General features: G+C 42.8%; 2 protein-coding genes across 9 annotated transcripts in view; both read left to right on the top strand.

The window, feature by feature from the left end:
- Positions 1-2,383: 2,383 nt before the first annotated feature.
- srsf5a (serine and arginine rich splicing factor 5a) lies at positions 2,384-9,022 on the top strand. 4 transcript variants are annotated; one of them, XM_034577350.1, is made up of 10 exons: positions 2,402-2,561; positions 3,087-3,092; positions 4,701-4,837; positions 4,927-4,997; positions 5,228-5,404; positions 5,941-6,010; positions 7,469-7,542; positions 7,628-7,732; positions 7,916-8,124; positions 8,155-9,022. In XM_034577350.1, exons 2-10 carry the CDS (start codon positions 3,089-3,091, stop codon positions 8,220-8,222), a joined length of 915 nt encoding a protein of 304 aa, XP_034433241.1. In that variant the 5' UTR covers positions 2,402-2,561; positions 3,087-3,088; the 3' UTR covers positions 8,223-9,022. The 4 variants fall into 4 exon arrangements, with proteins under 4 accessions (XP_034433238.1, XP_034433241.1, XP_034433237.1 ...); XM_034577346.1 differs by having other exon boundaries at positions 7,916-9,022; XM_034577347.1 differs by lacking the exon at positions 3,087-3,092 and having other exon boundaries at positions 2,384-2,504; positions 4,704-4,837; positions 7,916-9,022.
- Positions 9,023-11,859: 2,837 nt separating this feature from the next.
- Positions 11,860-19,540, top strand: part of pacs2 (phosphofurin acidic cluster sorting protein 2) — a 53,089-nt gene continuing 45,408 nt past the window's right edge. For 3 of the 5 annotated variants that reach the window (XM_034577322.1, XM_034577323.1, XM_034577320.1), the window contains exon 1: positions 11,862-12,257. In XM_034577322.1, coding sequence (XP_034433213.1) covers positions 12,139-12,257 — 119 coding nt within the window. In that variant the 5' untranslated portion in view covers positions 11,862-12,138. Of the gene's footprint in view, positions 12,258-19,540 lie in introns of all 5 variants that reach the window. The other 2 variants (XM_034577325.1, XM_034577324.1) reach the window with 2 other exon arrangements.

Below are 19,540 nucleotides of genomic sequence, written 5' to 3'. Positions count from 1 at the left end.
ATCATTGTGGATTCAGCATGTGTTATCCCCCCCCCCCCCTCGGATATCGAGGGTTTTGGTGATTGATCACAAAATTATTGACAAACATCCGGCTCTGTGTAGTTTTACTCATTTCAGCTCCTGTCGCTTGCTTTTCTTTAATCTGTAATAAACGAGTCGTGTGATTTGAATCCTGTTCCCCGTCCCTCCTGCTGTGGTGCGTTCATGGACAGTTACCCTTTTCTCAGGAAGGAAATCACATGACCTGCGATGGCGGCAGTTTGCTCGTTCCCGTTGAACACTTTGACAAACAGGGCTGAAAGTGCAAATTCAAACCAGCGGACAACTTCGTGTTCTTAAATAAGCTACATCCTTATTTATTTTCAGTGTCATCTGACATCCCAACAGGTTGTGTTCAGATTCTTTGTTCTGTGTTTTGAGTTGACGGGGGCTGTACAGTGATCAGTATTCAAGAAGTATTTGGCACTTTCTACACAGCAGACCAGACTGGTATTTTTTTTTCTGCCGTACTGTGTCAACCATAACCTTGTATTTTCTTCTCCTAACCCAAGACCATTTCAAGAATGATGATGTAGTGCTAGAATAAAGAGATGGATAACCACAACATGTTCTGTATCTTCTGTTTCTGTGATCCTGTGTCTCTGTCTTTGTCCGTGTTCCTCTGTGTCTCTGTCCAGAGTGTCTCCCCTCTGGCAGCTATCGTTATGAATCGAATCGTGGACTGCTGAATCGCAATCGAATCGTGAGCATAGTGAAGATGCACACCTCTCGTGTAAAATGGCCCAAATGTTCACTAAATCCAAAATGGACGACTTTGTGTTGCGTTAATCAAATTGGTGTGCTGGAAATTTTTTCATGATACACGTCTGTACCGAATTTCGTGATGATCATTTAAACCAGAGGGAGTTGCTGAATTTTAAGCGGCGCTGTTCAGCCATTTTGCCACAACCATTTCCAATTACTCCAGAATAGGTACATTTTCTCCAGGCCCGATGCGCCCACGGAGTTTGGTGAGTTTTCGAGTTTGTTGAAGCCGTCAAAAAAGCTGTCAGCTTTGCTTTGACCTCACTGTATCTCTCCTGAAGTTTTCTCCAGTCCATCTATAAACTCAGCAGAGTCTTCTTTGTTTCACAGAGCTGGATATTGAGGTCAGCACTGAAACTCTTCTCCTGTACCAACAATTCAAAGAGTTCCAGATTTTGATTTAGCAGATTCTCTTTCTCCTGTCTGAGTTATGATTCCCGCTCACTTGCCTCTAGAATTATAGTGTCATCTGCCACCTTTTTCTCATTTTTCATTGTCACCACTTCCTCACTGGGCAGGAGCCCAGATAGTCATCCTACATGATGAACATTTCTTTCATCTTTCTTTCTTCTTCAAATTATTCATTAGGGAAAGAATAACATTTTTGCTCAGTTGCTTTGATGTCTTACATTTATACGATCTGAAGAGAAACAAGAAAGTGTTTTTTACCTGAACTGATCTATTAGACTTGCTTGTTGTGATAGTGACACCACCTACTGCCAAAAGGAGGTAAACCTTGTTTTACAACTTTAATTCGATTTACATAAATTGTCACTGTGTGGTCTACACTTGATGAGATCGCAAGTGCTCTGGCCCGCACAGTGGTGCACGCAGCCCTAGTTCAATGTTAAATGTCATAAAACAGAGACTCTCAGAGTAATGTAAAGTGAAGGAAACGCAGAAGAATGAACTACATCATAAACAGTATCTTTCTTTCTTTCTTTCTTTCTTTCTTTCATCTTTCTTTCTTCTTCAATGGATACATTAAGCAAAGAATTCCTTTCTGTCAGTCTAATGTCACAGTGTCAGTGGTCATAGAACCCTTTGATGTCTTTGACTGTTGCGAAGGTGAAAGATTTACACGATCTGAAGAGAAACAAGAGAGTGTTCTTTACCTGTAGTCTGCTTGTAGTGATAGTGATACCACCACCTACTGCCAAAAGGAGGTAAGCCCCGTTTTACCACTTTAATTCGATTTACATTACATTTCCCCCGTGTGGTCTACACTTGATGGCGTGGCTCTTATACACAGAGACACTCAGAGTAATGTAAAGTGAAGGAGACACAGAAGAAAGAATTACATCATAAACAGTATCTGGTTTAATAAGTTTATCTCCTATACACTAGCTCTGACCCGGGTTGCCAAGTCAGTCACATCTCCCCCTTTTAAGATTCCACGAAAATCCCCTTATTCTAGTCTTAATTAATCAAATATTCTGGTTTATTCTAGTAAAAAAATTACTTTATAATTTACTGCGATGAGAAACTACGACCGACCCGATACTCGCTCTGGCGATAAAGCGGATAAACCCGTTGGGTGACTCCGACCTGGCAACCCCGGGGGACAGCTCTTGTTCGCGTCCCCCTGCTCTCTGGACTCATTCGCCATTTTGACACAGTCGAGTGCACGGTGCTGCTAACGCTGCGGCTAACAACCACGCAGACAACACCACCGGGGACGAGCAGAGGCGCGAATCGAGGTGAGCACCGGGCCGAATCCGTCTCTAATCACCGCGTTAGCCTGGAGGACTCAACAAGTGGCCGTTGGTTTGGTTTATTTCCACCGTTCAGTCACGTCCCTGTAGCTAACGGCGGTTAGCTTAGCTGAAGCCGACCTCGAGGCGAGCTTCCAACCGCTACCTCGCCAACCAGGCTAATCTAGCTAACCGAGCCAAACCGCGCATTGGACCCTAAATATTCAACAGTTAAATCAGTATTTAATCCGATGGAAGGTGGGTTTTCATTTACTCTGCTTTCTTCTAATCGATGCTTGAAATTGCGGTGATTATCTCCCCGGTGTCCTAGGGCCAAAGCCGGGCCTAATCCGGTAGTACTGGAGGGAGTAGTACTCTCCTCCATTACTTCAATACAGCGACCTAATACTACTGTGGAAATGCGTCATTACAGTTAAAATCATTATAAATAACATTTAATTAGATCTGTTCGTATCTCATCTGGAGGAATGAGTCAGAACTTATTATTTCCATTAGCGATGAATCATCTCGTCTATAAAATGATGATCAATGATTTATGTCTCCACGTGCCTTGTTTTCGAGGGTCCTAAATGGGAAGTTATTGTTTTTTATTATCATGTATGAAAAAGAACCAGCAAAACACACGTGTGTAAAACGCAACTGTGCAGTCATCCAAATAGCTGGCGGTTCATTTTTTTTATGTCGATTACCCGATTAATCGGTAAAGCCCTAGGGTTTACTTCAGATACTACAAATTAAAAGGTTTTTGTAAATGCACTTAAGACTTATTGATGTGTTTGTGTTTAAACTGCATTTTACCATTAGTTCAGGTGATTGAGGCTGTTTTTTTTTCACCTTGTAAATCTGATCATTTCATCATTTATTTTAATTCATAATTTTAGATTAATGCCTTCACCAATAAATCCCCAAAAAACTCAAGTTCAGGTAGTTTGAATCTGTATCTAAATTCAGCACTTGAGTAAATCGTAGTTCCATTTCACAACTGCTGATGTGAAAATTTGAAACCAAAACCAGTAAGTAAGTTCTCTAAGAGGAACTTAAATCCTTAAGGACTATGTTGTCTTTACCCTTGAAATTGATAACATTTGATGTGACTGTGATCAGATACAATGGACTTGATGTTCCCTTGTGGGGCTGCAGACTGTGGTGTTGTAGAATTGTGTTGCACAACCCCCCAAAATCCTCAGATGTTGGATTCACATCTTGGAAACAGGCCCATGAAAAACCTATAGTCTTCCTGAAGTCAGGACTTACAGCTGCCCTGTTGTATTACACTGCATTAATTGAAGCTAGGCTAATCTGATGTACTGGGGGTTGAGCATATGCATGTTGGGGGATAGTAGTTTCAGCTTTGTGAAACCAAACTGGGCTGTAAAGTTAACGACTGTACTGAAACTGGTTTAACCGGGTGTATCTTTAGGCTTTGATTCGTTTCAGGTTCATCCAGTTTCACTATAGCTTGTGGGTTTCACCACAACCTGGGATTAATATCACTCAGTTTGTAGTTTATTTACAAGTAAGGAAAGTGTTAAAGGAGATTTTAAGTAATTGTTTATAGTAAATGGCCTCAGCAAGAACCACACACTACATTTGGAGTTTGCGGTTTGAAAAAGCACCTAGAGCTCCGAAGATGAGCTGATCAATCAACAACAAACTATCTGCGACTACTGTTTTTAATAGAAAATACTTTATACTGGTACTTTTCAGTCTAAAGTATGAATATTTACTGCTTTTCTGTTACATATCCTACTGTTAGTTCAACAAAACAAAGCATTTGAAGATGTTTACTTTGTATTCTGAGAAACTGGAATGGACAAAAGACTTTACAATTCATGAAAATAACTATTAAAAAATTATTGTTTACAGTCCCCAACAGCATCTCGGCTATTTATCAGTGAAGGTTAATGTAAAACGTTTATGATGCGAGTGGGTCGGGTCTTACAAGTTACAAGACTTGCAAACTACTTTAACTATGGTCAAAAAGTCTTTCAAAACTATTGACACAGCAGCTTCACTCTCGACTTTGCTACTGATCAGTAACATATTGGTAATAAATGCAGCTGCATGAACTGCTGACAAAGTTAGTTAACTGACTAATTGTCAAATATTAATCTTTCTTTACTCTACCTTTGCTCCCTTTGTGGTGAGATATTTACCAAACGCGTGTTTTCCCATTTCCACCAGAAAACAACATGAGTGGCTGTCGTGTCTTCATCGGCCGTTTGAGCCCACACGCCCGAGAAAGAGACGTGGAGAAGTTTTTCAAGGGATATGGACGGATTCGGGAGATCAACTTGAAGAATGGATTTGGCTTCGTGGTTAGTGTCACAGACCACTCAATGTAAATCATGATGACCAATCCTGTCTTGTTTTCAGCCTCTGTAATGACTGTTGGCTCTCTTTTCAGGAATTTGACGACCATAGAGATGCAGATGATGCTGTGTACGAATTGAATGGCAAGGAGTTGTGCAGTGAAAGGTAATCATCTAATCTTGGCTGCTTTGTCTGTGTCCGAATCACCAAAGCCCTGAATGTCTTTCTCTTTCCAAGTTGACGTCTTTGTCTATATCTTGTATGGCTCCTCTTTTTCAGTCTGAGGCTGGCTGGAGAATTTCCAGAAATTCTCTGGAGCAACTGACTGAATTAGATTTGATTGCTGGTTGTATATTTTTGGTTATTTCCTGAACCCAATACTCTATCTTGCTCAGGGTCACTATCGAGCATGCTCGCTCCAGACGAGGAAGAGGTGGCGGCCCTGGAATGGGACGTTTCAGTAGCGGCAGCAGTGGGGGTGGAGGTGGAGGTGGTGGTGGTGGAGGAGGTGGTGGCCGCGGCAGCAGCGATGGTGGCGGCGGCTATCGCCCATCTCGCAGCAGTGGATCCAGGTACATCAAGTCTTTCTTTTAATAGAAACTAATGATGTTTAGTCAGATGTGGCTTTTCCACTAAAGTAAATCTCAGAATACAGATTTCTTACCTGTTTGAGTATTTCTTGTGGAAAACTCATCTTTTGGTTCTGATCAGTCATCATATATCTAACTTGATTTTAAAGTGAGAACACAATTACACTTGACTGTGTGTTTATCTAAAATATAATTGGATGCATGTGGCAGAAAATGCAGATACAAAAACAGAGATTTTTAAAGCAGAACAAAGTCAAAGGTGATGGAAAATAAAAACCTGTTGTTCCAGCTCTGAATCTAATTCAAATATTAACACAGCTCCTCAGGCTGACTAAGTAAATACAACGTCAGTAAACACAAAGTGAAAACTCTCTGTGCTGTGAGAATATACTCGGGTGGGTTTTACAGTCTGGGATTAATACTGAACGCTTTCCTGTTTGGTTAGGGAATATGTATCATCTGTTTTGTTTAAGAAATTTTGTATTAAATGCTCTGTTTAATTTTCTTTTCCTGTAAAGGTACGGCCCTCCTGTGCGGACGGACCACAGGCTCATTGTAGAGAACCTCTCTTCACGGATCAGCTGGCAGGTAAGAGATTACTAACCTTTCTCGTCTTAAAATGCAACCTCTTTCAAATTTCATAGTCACCTTGTAATGACATGTTTTTTTTTAAATGATGCAGCATTCATTTGATCAGGCCGGCTCATTTTGTAGTCAGAATACATTTTTGAAAATTGTGCACTCAGTTGATAATTGGCTAATTACAATATAAAGCCCCAGTTTTTTTTAGTTTACCTCCATCTAAAAATAAAACACTTGTTCTAACTAAAACATTTACTGATTTTATTTTTTTTTAACAGCTGCTTTTATATGGTTTCCTTTACATCAGAGGTAAATGCACACCCTCCATGGAGGTGTCACAAGTGTGTAGCGCCATCTCCTGGTTGTTTTTCTGAATAGTGTCCATTTGGTGCCTCTCCTTACACGCAGTTGCCGCCGGTCTAAAGTCTTGGCTGGGCCCCGTAGCGGGTGAAAGTGGTCTAGCGCAGGATACGGTAGCCTTAGGAGGTCCGTAGCCACAGTCTGGAGGTTCTGTGGGCTGGCACCCCCGACTGCTGTAACCCCCCTCAAATCCACGGTCCCTACACTCTCCCATTTGGGTCTTTTTCTGTTGCTGATGGAGCTGGGGGGGGTGTTGAGTCGGGCGCACACCCCTCTCTCTACTTGGTCTCTGGTGGTTCCTTACTTGTGGAGGCCGGATGCTGAGTCAAGGCCGAGGTCGTTTCTCAAGGGCTTAACACTGCATTGGTTCCCATTTGCTATTTGGACAAGTGGCTCTATGCTAATGTCTTCCTGGGTATGGAGCGGTAAGTAGCATAAAACTCATGTGATTGGGTTTGTTTAGGGTCGGGTGGTAAAGGAGTGTAGAGTTAGTCTCAAATGGGAGGGGGGCGGGGCAGTTTTAATTTGTAAACACCTGGAGCCAAATTATTTTAAATATGAACAAAAAGAGACTCTCTAGGTTTTTGTTGAGCCATAGTTCTATTATACAGCCCCTAATGAAATCAGATAGATCTCAGACATGCAGACACAAAGTCCAGTATTGACTTAAACCCAAAATACATCTAGTTTTAACTTGACACATAAAAACCCCAAACAGCTTGTTTACTTATCAGGCGTCTCCCCCTGGAGTTTTACTAGGTTTTTGCTGGTTAACCCGTCCCAGAAAAACGAAACGCAAATTCACGGAGCCAATTAATGAGACAAAGAAATATTGTTTTGAGAAAAAGTCTGTTAAAAACACTTGTCCACTCTTATAAAGAACGTTCAGTGGCTCTTTTTGTTTACATGCCCTCCACTGAAATGGGAGCTTATCACAAAGTGACAAAAGTCAGCATTAGATAACCCATGTCTCTGTGTGTGTGTGTGTGTGTGTGCTGGTTTCTTGCTGCCTGCTCATTTCTCTCCCTCCAGGTCAGAAACGGTTCTCACTGGCACCTCTTGTTCTGTTCAGTGTCACTAATCCTGTGTTATGCTTTGAAACAGGACCTGAAAGACCTGATGAGAAAAGCAGGTGAAGTTACCTTTGTGGACGCTCACAGACCCAACAAAAACGAAGGGTGAGTTGTTCATCTGTCGTCTCAAACTGTTCATGTTTGTCACCAGAGTTTGGTCCTAATGTGACGTCTCTGCTTTGATATACAGGGTGGTTGAGTTTGCATCTCGCAGTGACATGAAGAACGCCATTTCCAAGCTCGATGGGACAGAACTGAACGGACGCAAGCTGAAGATATTTGAGGACAGCAGAAGGTAATTTAGTTTTGACCTTTTCCCTTGACAAATTTTGGGGCAATAAAGCAAATCTCTGTATCAGAGAGAAACTTCAGAACAGATAATATCTCAGCTCATGGATAAGTTTTGTCGCTTTTTTTGTCTTATTGTGTAGAACTGCACAAATATTGAACACAACCCCTGTGTCTCTTTCCTCGACAGTCGCAGCAAGAGCCGTTCCCGCTCCCGCAGCTACTCTCGCTCCAAGAGCCGCTCCCGCAGCCGCAACCGCTCCAGGAGCCGCTCCAGGTCTCTCAGCCGCACCCCAGAGAAGAAGTCGTCAGGTGGGAGCAAGGGCGCAGCCAGATCCCCCTCCAGGTCCAAGTCTCGCTCCAAGTCCCGCTCCAGGTCTCGCTCACGCTCGCCGGCCCCGGCTCAGAAGAAACAGTCTCGCTCCCGTTCTCGCTCTCGGTCCCGGTCCCGCTCCCGTTCACGCTCTCGCTCCGCCTCAGCAGACAGCAAGCACTGAGATCAATACCTGTGTTTGGTCGTAACATAGACTGGTAGTTGATCACCATAGGCCTGTATGGTGACATGTGGTTTTGTTTTTTTAATGAAGAGAGGGAATTGCCTTTTGCAAATACTTGCCTCTTTTGAAATAAGATCAGCTGTTAATGTGCCCATCTTGTTATTTTTTTGTTAGTTTGGATGTGCTTCCACTGGGAAACTACTTTTGTTTTCCCATTACTTAATGATTTATACATTTCCCCCCTTTTTAAAACTCCATATTTTGACGACATTCTGAGCAACGGCAAGCATTTTAATCGGTGACGACAACCCCGCAGCCCGTCTGCCATGTTTTGATTCCATCCACTCCTCTGTGCTTTGCCTGAGTGTTGAAAGTTAGCTGGGAACGGTTTCAATTTCCCACAATGTTGTTGAGTCCGTTTATGTTTGAAACGTGAGCTCCTGGTGTCGCCGTGAAACTGTGATTCCGCTTCTGGCGAGGCACCGATACAGGCGCCTCCACACGTGTTGCATTCACTGCCCTGATATGTATGTGATGATAAAAATGCTAACCTCTCAGTTGGTGGTGTATTTCAGCTTCCCCGTGTAATGATATTGTGATTCGAAACTAATTTTGAGCGGCTTTTTTTAAACACTGCTGTATCAGGACGGTGTCTTGTGTTCGTGATTAATTTTCTTAAGTTTCTTTGCTTTTATTTACTTCGTCTCCAGACTAGTGTGATGTTGTCTGAACACGAGTCTTTTTCAGCAAGAAGAAATGTTTATTGATTCGATACTAATAAAAGTCACTTCATATTGTCATTTCTTTTTTTAGTTTTGTCCAGAAAAGAATGACTCTTATATTTTGTGAATCCAGGTCACTCGTACATTCAATAAATTCTCCGCAGTTTACCTAAATGAAAATGCTTGCAGCCAAATTATTTTTTCATCATGCTGTTGGCTTAAATGTAGCTCAGCCTGTTGTACAGATAACATTTGATGAGTTTTATACACCCAAATTCATAACACGAAATAAAGATAATTGACATAAAATTCTAGAATCTGTTAGATTACGACCAGCAAAAAAGTACATTGCATGAATATGACAATTAAGTTTTACAAAAATATTTGGTTCTTAAAGGTAACAAAATTTTTTAATAATTTCTCCTACAAAATATAACATGCAAGCATCTGGAAAAGCAAGTAGACTCATTACCTCAGATGCTAGTGTTGAGTCAAAAATGACTGATGTATTCATAGGCATCAATACTTGATCCTGTAATGAAATTTGTGGTTTGTTGGAGACTGATTTAGTATCAAACGTCTCTTGGGCTCAATTTTTAAGGGCAGTCGGCCATTTTTAAACCACACTATGATTTAACAGTGGTTTGTATGAAATACCTTGAGACATGGAGCAAATATAAACCTCCTTGGTTGAGATAAATATATTGAAAGTGTCAACTACTTGATTCGGCTGTGCTTAGTTGTTAACTGTTTATAGTCAATTTTCAATAATATGAATATGATGAAAAACAAGCTGTGATCACACAAAATGGCTTAAAATGACTTCAAATGATCAGAATATAAAAGCTACACTTTTAGAAGCACAGTGAAAAATTGCACCGTCATGTTTTCAGGTGAAAAACGTTTTGCTATCCAAGGCTGGAGGATCATCATCTCTATAACAAATGACTGGTGAGATGTTGCTGGAGGATATTTCACTTTCTATAATGCTTTCTTTTCCACAGTGAGAAATAAATCCTCTCTCTGGACTGTTAGAGAATCTGATGGATGAACCCACACTTGGCCTGTGTGTTAGATTTATATTACTGTGTTGAATCACTATGTTGAATCATGAGTCACTATCAGTAAAGTAGAAATAAGTTTGTTTAAGACGCTGCTGTAAATAGTGTGAGAAGAGGGTCTGATAATAAAATAAAACTTGTGGACCAGCTCTGCATGGATTAATTTGATAACAGCTTATCCATCAGCTCCCACTAATCCACAGTTACCAGTGTCCTGCAGTCTCTGGTAACTGGTGGACGGTTTACACTTCGTAACAGAAACAGTTAAACGTGTCTGTGAGGAGTTTCATTGAAAAACTTTCCCGAGGTTTAGTTGAATCAAAATGTGAAGTGAAGAACAAAAGGTCATTGAGTTCATCCAGTGTCACACACACTCATCACCACACGGTGGCAGTGTGTTCTCATGCTGCAGGGACAAGAAGGAGAATACATGTCTGTGAATCCATGTTCAATAACCTAATCGATATCAATCTATTAGTTATTGATGATTAGAAAGCTGTTTTTAGGTGTTTGACTTGCTCAACAGTACTTCAGCAGGGTAGGTGTGGCAGCACAAGTATGGGATTTTCAAAGTAAAACGTTTCCTTAATTAAAACAGAGGAGGTGGCTGATTAAAATGCACCAAATTTCAAAATAAGAGGTGACCTGAGCTGCACCTGAGTCCAGAGACCTTCAGTGACGTCTTTCCTGGGGAGGAAATATATGAGGGGTGATTAATGCCACAAGGTGAGCCATTTGAAAAGTGAAAGCTGTGTCATTCATTTTCCATCAGAAATGTAGCGGCAGTGCAAGAAATGATAAAACAGCTCAGTCTCTCACGGTATTGTATTGAATTCATATTTATATCATATGAGAGCAGTAGGAAACATTTTCATTTGTTATTTGATTAGTTATGCTCCTTTAAATCAGTCAATCAATCAAATTGAATTTATATAGTTCATTTTCACAAATTAATATAAAAAAACGCAGCACACCAACGAAACAACAATAGTTAAACAATTTAAGCGAAAATACAATGTCTGACATCAAATTGAGAGATATACAATGTTTGAAGCATTTATGCAAAATGCAAGATGATTAAATGGCATATGTTATGACTAAAGTGCTAATAAACATTAAAAACTACAGCTTTCACCACTGTTGATATACGAAGGGGCCTCTTCTACTTCGAAGTTGGGGGTGGTGAGGTTCCTCCGATGTTCCGAGTCGAAATTCAGACTCAAGGTGGTGTTCAAGGTGTAACTTTCGACTCGTGGGTCGGTAATTCTGACCTCTGGGGTTTAATGGAATGTGCAACATAAAGAATGATACTGCTGCGTTCCAGACAACCTCGGATGTTGGAATTGGAACGCCACTCAAAGTCAGTGTTCCGACCAGCGAACTCAGGGAAGATTCATCTACCCCTAATGTCAAACAACAATGGCGGTGCACACGGAGGCGTAGATGTTGTAGCGCTGAGGCCTGACGACCTTCTGTTGGATCTCGTTTGTGAGATCGAGCGACAGTGCGTGTTCTCGCCCTCTTATGTATTGGAATGTGTTTCTAAGTATCAAAATTGCTAAATAAAATGTATAATAGTGTCTGTTGCCTCATGCATCGTTTATGAACGGAGGCTGCACTGGTCCCAGTTGAATCGTCTCACCACGAGCCGAATAACCATTAGCTTCTCACAATCAGATGCCATCACCGTGAATTGAAACGCTTGGAAGTCGGAAATTTCAAGTCTGAATATCTGACATCCAAGTAGTCTGGAACCTAGCATGTGTTTGTGAAACCTCCCCCCCCCACCCCTTCCTCCTGAGTGGTTGTGTGGCACTAACCACCCCCCATACACCGGCAGCAGCGTGGTGGGCACAACAAGCGCACCTCCGTGTTTCTGAGCTGCGCTGCGCACTCTGCAGATCCTCCCCGGCACCGAGCACCGCACCGACCCGCCCGGCGCGCAGAGGACGCAGGGATGAGCTCGCCCTCCGCCCTTCGCATCGCACTACCGTGAGCGCGTGACGGCTCCTTCCCCGCAGGACACACGCATCCACAGAGGACCCGCACCGGTCCGCTGTCCCCGCAAACCCCCCGCAGCTCCTCCTCGGACACCCGCAGCAGCAGCAGCAGCAGCAGCGGCCGCCCCGGACCATGGCGGAGCGAAGCGGCCGGCTGAGCTTCCCCGGGAGCGGGGCTCTCAACAGACCGGTGCCCATGAACCTGTTTGCAACGTGGGACATTGACGGATCCTCCCCGAACTGCGTCCCCAGGTGAGTCGCCGCAACTTTACCGCAGGTGTTTGCAAAGCTGCACAGTCATTTCGTCGGATTGCTCCGGCTCACACCTCCAGCATCGACCCACCGTCGTGCCAGGAGGGTGCCCATGCAGGCCCGGCACCCAGCACCCCCCCCAGTCCCCTGCACTGTGTGGATGAGGTGGTAAATAAGAGATGTATTATATGGCAGCTGGGGGGTGAACGCAAACAAAGTCATAAACATTCCCTCCAGCCTCCGTGCAGCCTGGAGGAGGTGTGTGTCCTGCAGGTTTAGTCTGAATGTTGCCAGGATGCATCTCCATCTTTGTGCCAGGCTGCACCATGGAGACCAGTCCGCCTCCTGGGACCCCCCCAGAGACCCAAACACCCAAGCACGTCATCACAGCCTCATTCAGATGGAACTGTCTGGGTCAGATCTGGTCCACTTAGCTCAGGAGCAGATATTGTTTCATCGATGGCTGGGCCACAACACTGGATGCAATTATGGACGTGCCTGTTAATAGTTTTGTCTTTTAAAATGTAAGAAAATAATGCGGAAAAGGCGCATCACAGCGTCTCAGAGCTCAATGGGATGTTCTCAGATGAGTAGTTTTATCAGAGCAACGTGTAAAAATCCAATATTAACCAGAGAAAACCGAAGAAATGTCATATTTAAGACGCTGGAATTAGCAAAAGTTTGTCATGTAAGTTTGTAACTTCCTGTCGATCAACTGATTTGAATACTTGACTGATCATTTCAGCTCTTTTAGGTTCTATTTCCCACGTTTGCTGATAAATTAAACACTTCATCTGGAAAATTTGTCATTTAACCGAGTGTTAAGTGTAACTCAAGACAATAAAGTTTTGTCGATCAGATAGAAACATCCCCTGCAATCGTTTGAATTTGTGATTTGACATTTCATAATTTTCTCTTGTTTTATATCCCAAACAATCAATTGATTTGACCGAGAAAACAACAAGCAGATTAAATGACAGTGAGAACGATTGTGAGTTGCAGCTGTTGCTCTTATACAAGCAGCTTTGTAAACTGCTTGTTGATGGACTTGATGGAAATCGGTAAAGTTCTGTTGTAGTTGTTCATCTCTCCTGAGGTGAAGTGTCGGGTCAGAACAACATTTACACCTGAATACAGCCATTTCTTTCAGATGAGACGCAGATCAGACATGAATTTGACAACATGAGACATAACGTGTTTCAAAACATTGTCCATTTAGATATATTTCAATCAGGAGTGAGACAAATCAGTAAGTTAGATTGTGATTGATTTCAATGTGAACAAGAGGAACAGACTTTGACAGCTTAGACCTGAAGAGAGATGAAGTTAGGACGTCCCATGGAGGCTTCTGATTGGACGGTTTGAAGGGAGATGAGAGGATATCCATAGTTGTGGGGGTGCAGGGGTGGACGTGGGTCGCTCAGTGATCACGGTGCCGAACTGACAACTATATTTTAAACTTTGACAGCTTACAGGTGATTGGCTAGAAAGAGACAATGAGCTTCGAGATGGTGGGAAGTGACTTTGATCCCGATTGAACGTACATTTTGATCTACGCTGAGTTCCAGTCACCTCGTACCTGCTCGTAATGTGTAAACACTTCAAACCCTTAGTGGAAGGGATCAGAATTAAGACAAAGTTGTGTATTTTCTTGACATCTGATCCAAGCTTTTTGACGTCATGTTGAAATCTGACACTTTTGTAACCTGAGTTAGTTTAAATTCCACGTCTGTCAGTGGTGAGGTGTAACAGAAGCAGTTACTACTACAAGAGTATGTGTGTTTTTATATTTTGTTCTGCTTCTCCTTAGCTCTGCTCTATCCTCTTAAGTTAATACCTTCAGTGGGTATTACATTGCATGGCTTTTAGCTGAAATAAGACTAATTCATTTCCAGAAATAGCAGAGCTGTGATGTTACTCAGCAGAGTGGACAAGTGGATAAAAGGGCTCCTGTGACTAAAGAGTCGCGGGTTCAATCCCCTGCGTGACCCCCGAGTGTCAGTGAGCAGTGAGGATTGTCATATGAAGCTGCTTTACTGAGGGGATCTACTTTTCTCTAATGTGTTCTCGGCCTCCGCAGACAGTTTGTCTGGATGAAGGCTTCACTTCACGTGTCAGTCAGGACGCTCTTCATCGAGCGCTGTCCGTCACGTCAGACAGGAGGAGCTCGCCACACGTCAAATCAGCTGCCTCCTCCTGTGATGCCGGCCTGTGGAGGTGGTGAAAGAAAATGACCGCTGCCTATCTTCAGAGGACAACGTGTCCACAGAAGAGCAGCCTGCTGGTTCCTCTTGATATTTTATTTTCTAATGGAAACAGTCAGAGAGATGAGCAGAGGGGAAACCTGGGAGAATCAATGTAGACCCGGCTCCCTGCGGTGGAGACGCACAGTTCCTGCACAGGTTCCTTGTTCCGGGGGAAAGTACCGGCCAAGAAATATTTCAACATCGTCCAGTTTGTTATTGTTATTCTTCGGCCTCGGAGATATGACGTGTTAATTTATGACCTGTAGAGTTGCTGGTGTGCAGCTTTTACCTTTGGACAGAGCCAGGCTTGCAGTCTCAGTTTTAATTCTAATCTGAGCTAATCACCCGCTGGCTCCGGCCTCATATTTAAGTAGTAGCTCATTGATTTTCTCTTGGCAAGCAGGAGAAAATAAGGACATTTCCCACAGTGTGTAACTATGAGCTTTAAGTACAACAGTGCAAGTTGTCAGGTCATTGATAACAAATTAATTTATGTATTTCTTAAACCAGAGGGAACAAAGCATCAAGGTCATTCAGTTTGCAAGTAAGACTTTAGTAGCTGGATAGTTGGGTAACTAATGACTGATCATGTGAAGCATTAATAATAATAATAATGAAGTTAATATATAAAGCACATTTCACCACAGGTGCTTTTACAAGTTAAAAATGAAAAAAGATCATTATTATCATTATTAAAGTTCAATCTTGACCTTTCAAGTTGTAGTTTGACAAACAGTTTGAGGTCAGTTTATGAGCTTTTCCAGGAGCATTCAACCCATTTTACAGTTTCCAGCAGATGAAGCTTGTTTTTTTTTAAATTTTAAATGTAAAATTAAAGTGCAGGTTGGAAGAAATTCATAATGGGACCATGCTCCCATCTCTCTGTTCCTCGCATGGCTTCATCATTGTTGTAACAGTGACATCAGGGACTGACTTGCATGTTATGTGAACCGGTACAATGGGTTCTTCTGCCGATTTTGTCAATTTATCCTGTAATTTCTTCACGTCTCCATAAAGGCCGCTCTCTCGCTCTCTCGCTCGCTCGCTGTGGCTCGGAGGTCTCTGAAGCCCGAGGCTATTAGGCCGGGAGGCTGGCAGAAGTGCTGCCACGGCAACGATCTCACGTTTCCCAGAGTCACATCAGGACATGTGCCACTCCACGCTGAGATGCTTCATAATCACCCATCATAGCTGAGGGAGGGGCCTTAATCGCATAACTCTGGGGGTGAAAGATAATTGCCTGTGGTTTGGAAATCTAGGTGTCAACTTCAGATGAATCCAAGGTGCCTCCGATAAGGAAAACACTGGCTGGTGAAATGCAAATGTTGTAGTGTTTTTATGAGGCGGCGTTTACGAGGCTCTGGTCGCCTGCTGCTCGTGATATTAAGCCGGGGATGTGAAGTGCTTGAGTGATACGCAGAGAGCCGCTCTTATTATACTCTCCTGCAGCCTGTTTAAGTGACACGCTGGGTGTGAACGTGAAATGCAATCTTAAATTCTGTCAGCTCATCGTGAGAAGCTTTTGGATGAAGCGCCCTAACGATGGACGTGTTTTCTAAGAGCCTCTTCAGACCGCATGGTTCCTCCTCGGCTCCCTGCTCTTCAGGAGCTCCATTTTGGTATTTTCAAAGTGGGCATCGGTTGCATTTCTGCACATCAGCCCACAGGCGTGAGGCTGAGTGCTGCGAGAGACGGGGGCCAATCTGCGAGACAGAGGCGGGATTGAACGGGCCCTCGAGTGGCAGCTGGACCCAGTAGGCTGTCATATTTGGGCCTGTCGGAGGCGAGAGTGCTGAGATGTCGCTTTGAACAGCACTGAGACACTCGCTCTTTTGTCCCCCGGCTGCCGGAGCTGCTCACACTGCGGGAATTTAGAGTGGGACGAACGAGAGGCAGTTAAAGCATCTCATTGTTTTGCGTTGCCCTTTTTATTCTTGTTGTCCTGCACTCGGTGCCTGTTCTGTACCAATGTTTGAGAGTTTGAATAAGACTGAGAGTCTGCAGCCATGCCAGCATCTGGGACACTGCACTCGGTGGTGCTTTGATGCTAATGTTAGCATGCAGAAAATGTTATGATGCTAACATGCAATGTCGCAATGTTCAACAACTTAGATCATCGTGCAGCACGCTAACATTATTATTGTTTTGTTAATAAACAACATCAACAACATGTAGTCCTGGCGATGGCTCCAGAAGAAGATTAAAGGGATCACCAATGTTTTAACTATTCATCGTGGCACCAAAAAATTGCTGGATCAGCAAAGTCATTAGGGTCCATCATCTTGGAACCATGAACGTCTGGAGCAAATGTTGTGCTGGTCCATCCTCCAGATGTTGAGATATTTTACTGAATACGAGAAAGAACTTACAACACAAAAAGACAACAGAGTAATTCAGCTTGATACTCTGGGATCCATGAACATCTAACACCAAATTTTCTGCGAATCCATTCACAAATGTCCATTACTGTACCTTACATTTTGTGTCATTCAGAAGATAATTAGGAATTTAATGAATACGTGAACATGGTTTCACCTCTGGTGACTCAAAAGTCTGGGAATAGTCAAAGTCAGTCGGGTTCATGCTCTGGGGACCATGAACGTCTGTATAGAATTTCATACTAAATCCATCCTATTTTATTCAGATGTTTGAAGACTAAAGAGTTGGACTGATGATTAAAGAATCATTCATAGAGCTTTTTTACACCATTTAGACATAATAAAAAATGAATGTGTCAGATGATAATGGATCGTTCTGCTCTGCTCAGGCCCCGGGAGATTTCTTCATCATGTTTTTGAGAGTCTCAGTCTCAGTTTTTCAGATTCATCCTTGTGTTTATCAATTAAATATCTAGGTTGCTCCAATTATTATCTTACCATCATTAGATATTCAGGCCACTCCTTCTTTCTTTTCTGACGAAGTTGAATAAAAACTGGTGAAAAAACCAGCTCATAAACATGTTTCATACAGATTTCCCTCTCAAGAGAATCCCTGTCTTGTTCCCTGAATGTGAAGTTGTAGCTCCTTATGTAAGATATCCGGCTCCATCTTGCTGAGGCAGCACGTTCTGTAGGACAGACGGGGCAGGACAGGAAAGGGCGGTCGCCTCCTCTCTCCAACACACACACGCACACGCACGCACACACACTTGAGATGCTCTGTGACTCTGCCGGCCGATCGATGTTGCCTCCAGCTGACTTTCCTCATGCCTCGGTGCCTGGTGTCATGCCTGACCGCCTGCTTTCTGTGTTCTTCTCTTATTTCCCCACAGACAATATTTGATTTTAAGGAACCCGTGTTGATAATATCTCTTCAGCTGGAATCCACTGACCCTCTGCAGAATGAGATCAGGGGCCTGGAAAACGCTGCGTTATGACAGTGTGTGTCCTGAAATATTGAAAAAATAATGCGACATGCACAGTATGGGTTTGTTTTTATTGAATTTAACTGATGCACTTGAACTGCCAGCAGGGACAAGGCTGTGACAGGCTCCAGTCAAAAGAATGACGGATATTATACGACTGATTAAGTGTAGACATAAACACCAGATTACTGTAAACAGCCTGAATGTGTAGTGTCAAGGATGTAGTCGTATATTTAGTTTCATATTATCACAGAGTGAGAAATAACTGCTGAAAAATGAGACGCAGCTTTTGTGTTTGAGGAGTTTTACACCTCGGGGCTCGGGAGCTAAATCTGTGTCACTGTGCAATTTCCTACAAGCGTCCACTGCGCTGACATTTTATCAGCACACGCTCCACAAATTAAATTCATGCTAATTGGAAGACGGGACGAGCACGCGGGGCTGCCGGAGATATGGAGAGAGACTTTTGTTGTTCGGCGCCGCTCTGATGCAGCAGAGATGAACCGACCTGTGGTGAAGTGTCAGAGTGTCGAGTGTCGGTGTTTAGTCCTCGAGCGAAACGTCCTTTAGTCTAACTAGACCTCCGAGAGATGGAGATCAGACCAGACGGCATCAGGCTCCACCCGACACGCGCGATGAGAACAAATGATGATGATTGCTGCATCGCTGAAAACAACTTCAGCCAGTTTGACAAAATTAATCTTCACTTAAGCTTCATTTACAAGCTTGTTACACAACTGTCAACCCCCCGTCTTCATCACCCTGCGTGTCGGCGTGGTCGAAGCAGGGCGATCACTTTCAAACCCGTTGGAAATGTTACTTTGGAGGATGTCTCCAGATTATTGACACTTTGCAGCTGATTGGTCAGAGGTCAAGGTCGAGGTCAACAGAGATATTCCTTGATATCTCCACAAGTAAAAGGGCTAGAAAGACAATCTAAAGCTTGTATAGATCAGAAAGTTATTCCCCTTCACATGACATGAAACCATATGACAGAGAATTCTCAAAATGAAGTCTTGCTTAGTTCAAAAATAAATTTTTCGATATCCTAGATATATCCTAGATCCATGATAGATATATGTAGGAATGAAGATAGAGGGGGGGCATCATATAGTGTCGTCATGCAAGAACTTAGAGACATGATCTACAGCTTGTTTGGATTCACCAGTCATTCGTCATCACATTAGGCCATAATGACGTCATAATGCTAAAATAAGATGAGATAAGATGAGATAATCCTTTATTAGTTCCACTATGGGGAGATTTGAGGTGTTACGAAGGGGATAGTAAAATTGGACACGCTGTGAAAGTGATAAATGAGCAAAGATAGAATATAAACACAAGAAAATAGTTTATTTTATGTCCAGTGTAACAGGGTTGCAAACAGAGGATATCGAGAAATGCAATGATTACATATTGCATTGCATTTCTCGAAATTTTGCAACTGAACGGATTTAAATGAAACTTGGTGGAATGAGTCTGAGAAGAAGACATTAAATTGGGGTGTTGATTTTTTGGTGGATCCAGGAATTTTGTGTCACTTTCTTCAACTTTTTCACTGATTTCCCCAAAAAATTACAGTTGTCATCAAGTTGTCTCAAAAGGTAAAAAGTTGAATTTGACCCTTCAGATTATTTTTTTATTATTAATTATTTATAAAGTTTCGGAAGGAT

This window comes from Hippoglossus hippoglossus, chromosome 22, assembly GCF_009819705.1.
Source record: "Hippoglossus hippoglossus isolate fHipHip1 chromosome 22, fHipHip1.pri, whole genome shotgun sequence".
In the NCBI taxonomy this organism is placed as follows: domain Eukaryota; kingdom Metazoa; phylum Chordata; class Actinopteri; order Pleuronectiformes; family Pleuronectidae; genus Hippoglossus; species Hippoglossus hippoglossus.
This window is presented reverse-complemented; position numbering and strand designations above follow the sequence as displayed.

Bases quoted from the DNA above. Each gene is read 5' to 3' on its own strand.
- srsf5a (XM_034577346.1), top strand. The intron at 4,998-5,227 runs GTAATCATCTAA...TATCTTGCTCAG, and splicing joins AAGGAGTTGTGCAGTGAAAG to GGTCACTATCGAGCATGCTC. The intron at 7,543-7,627 runs GTGAGTTGTTCA...TTTGATATACAG, and splicing joins AGACCCAACAAAAACGAAGG to GGTGGTTGAGTTTGCATCTC.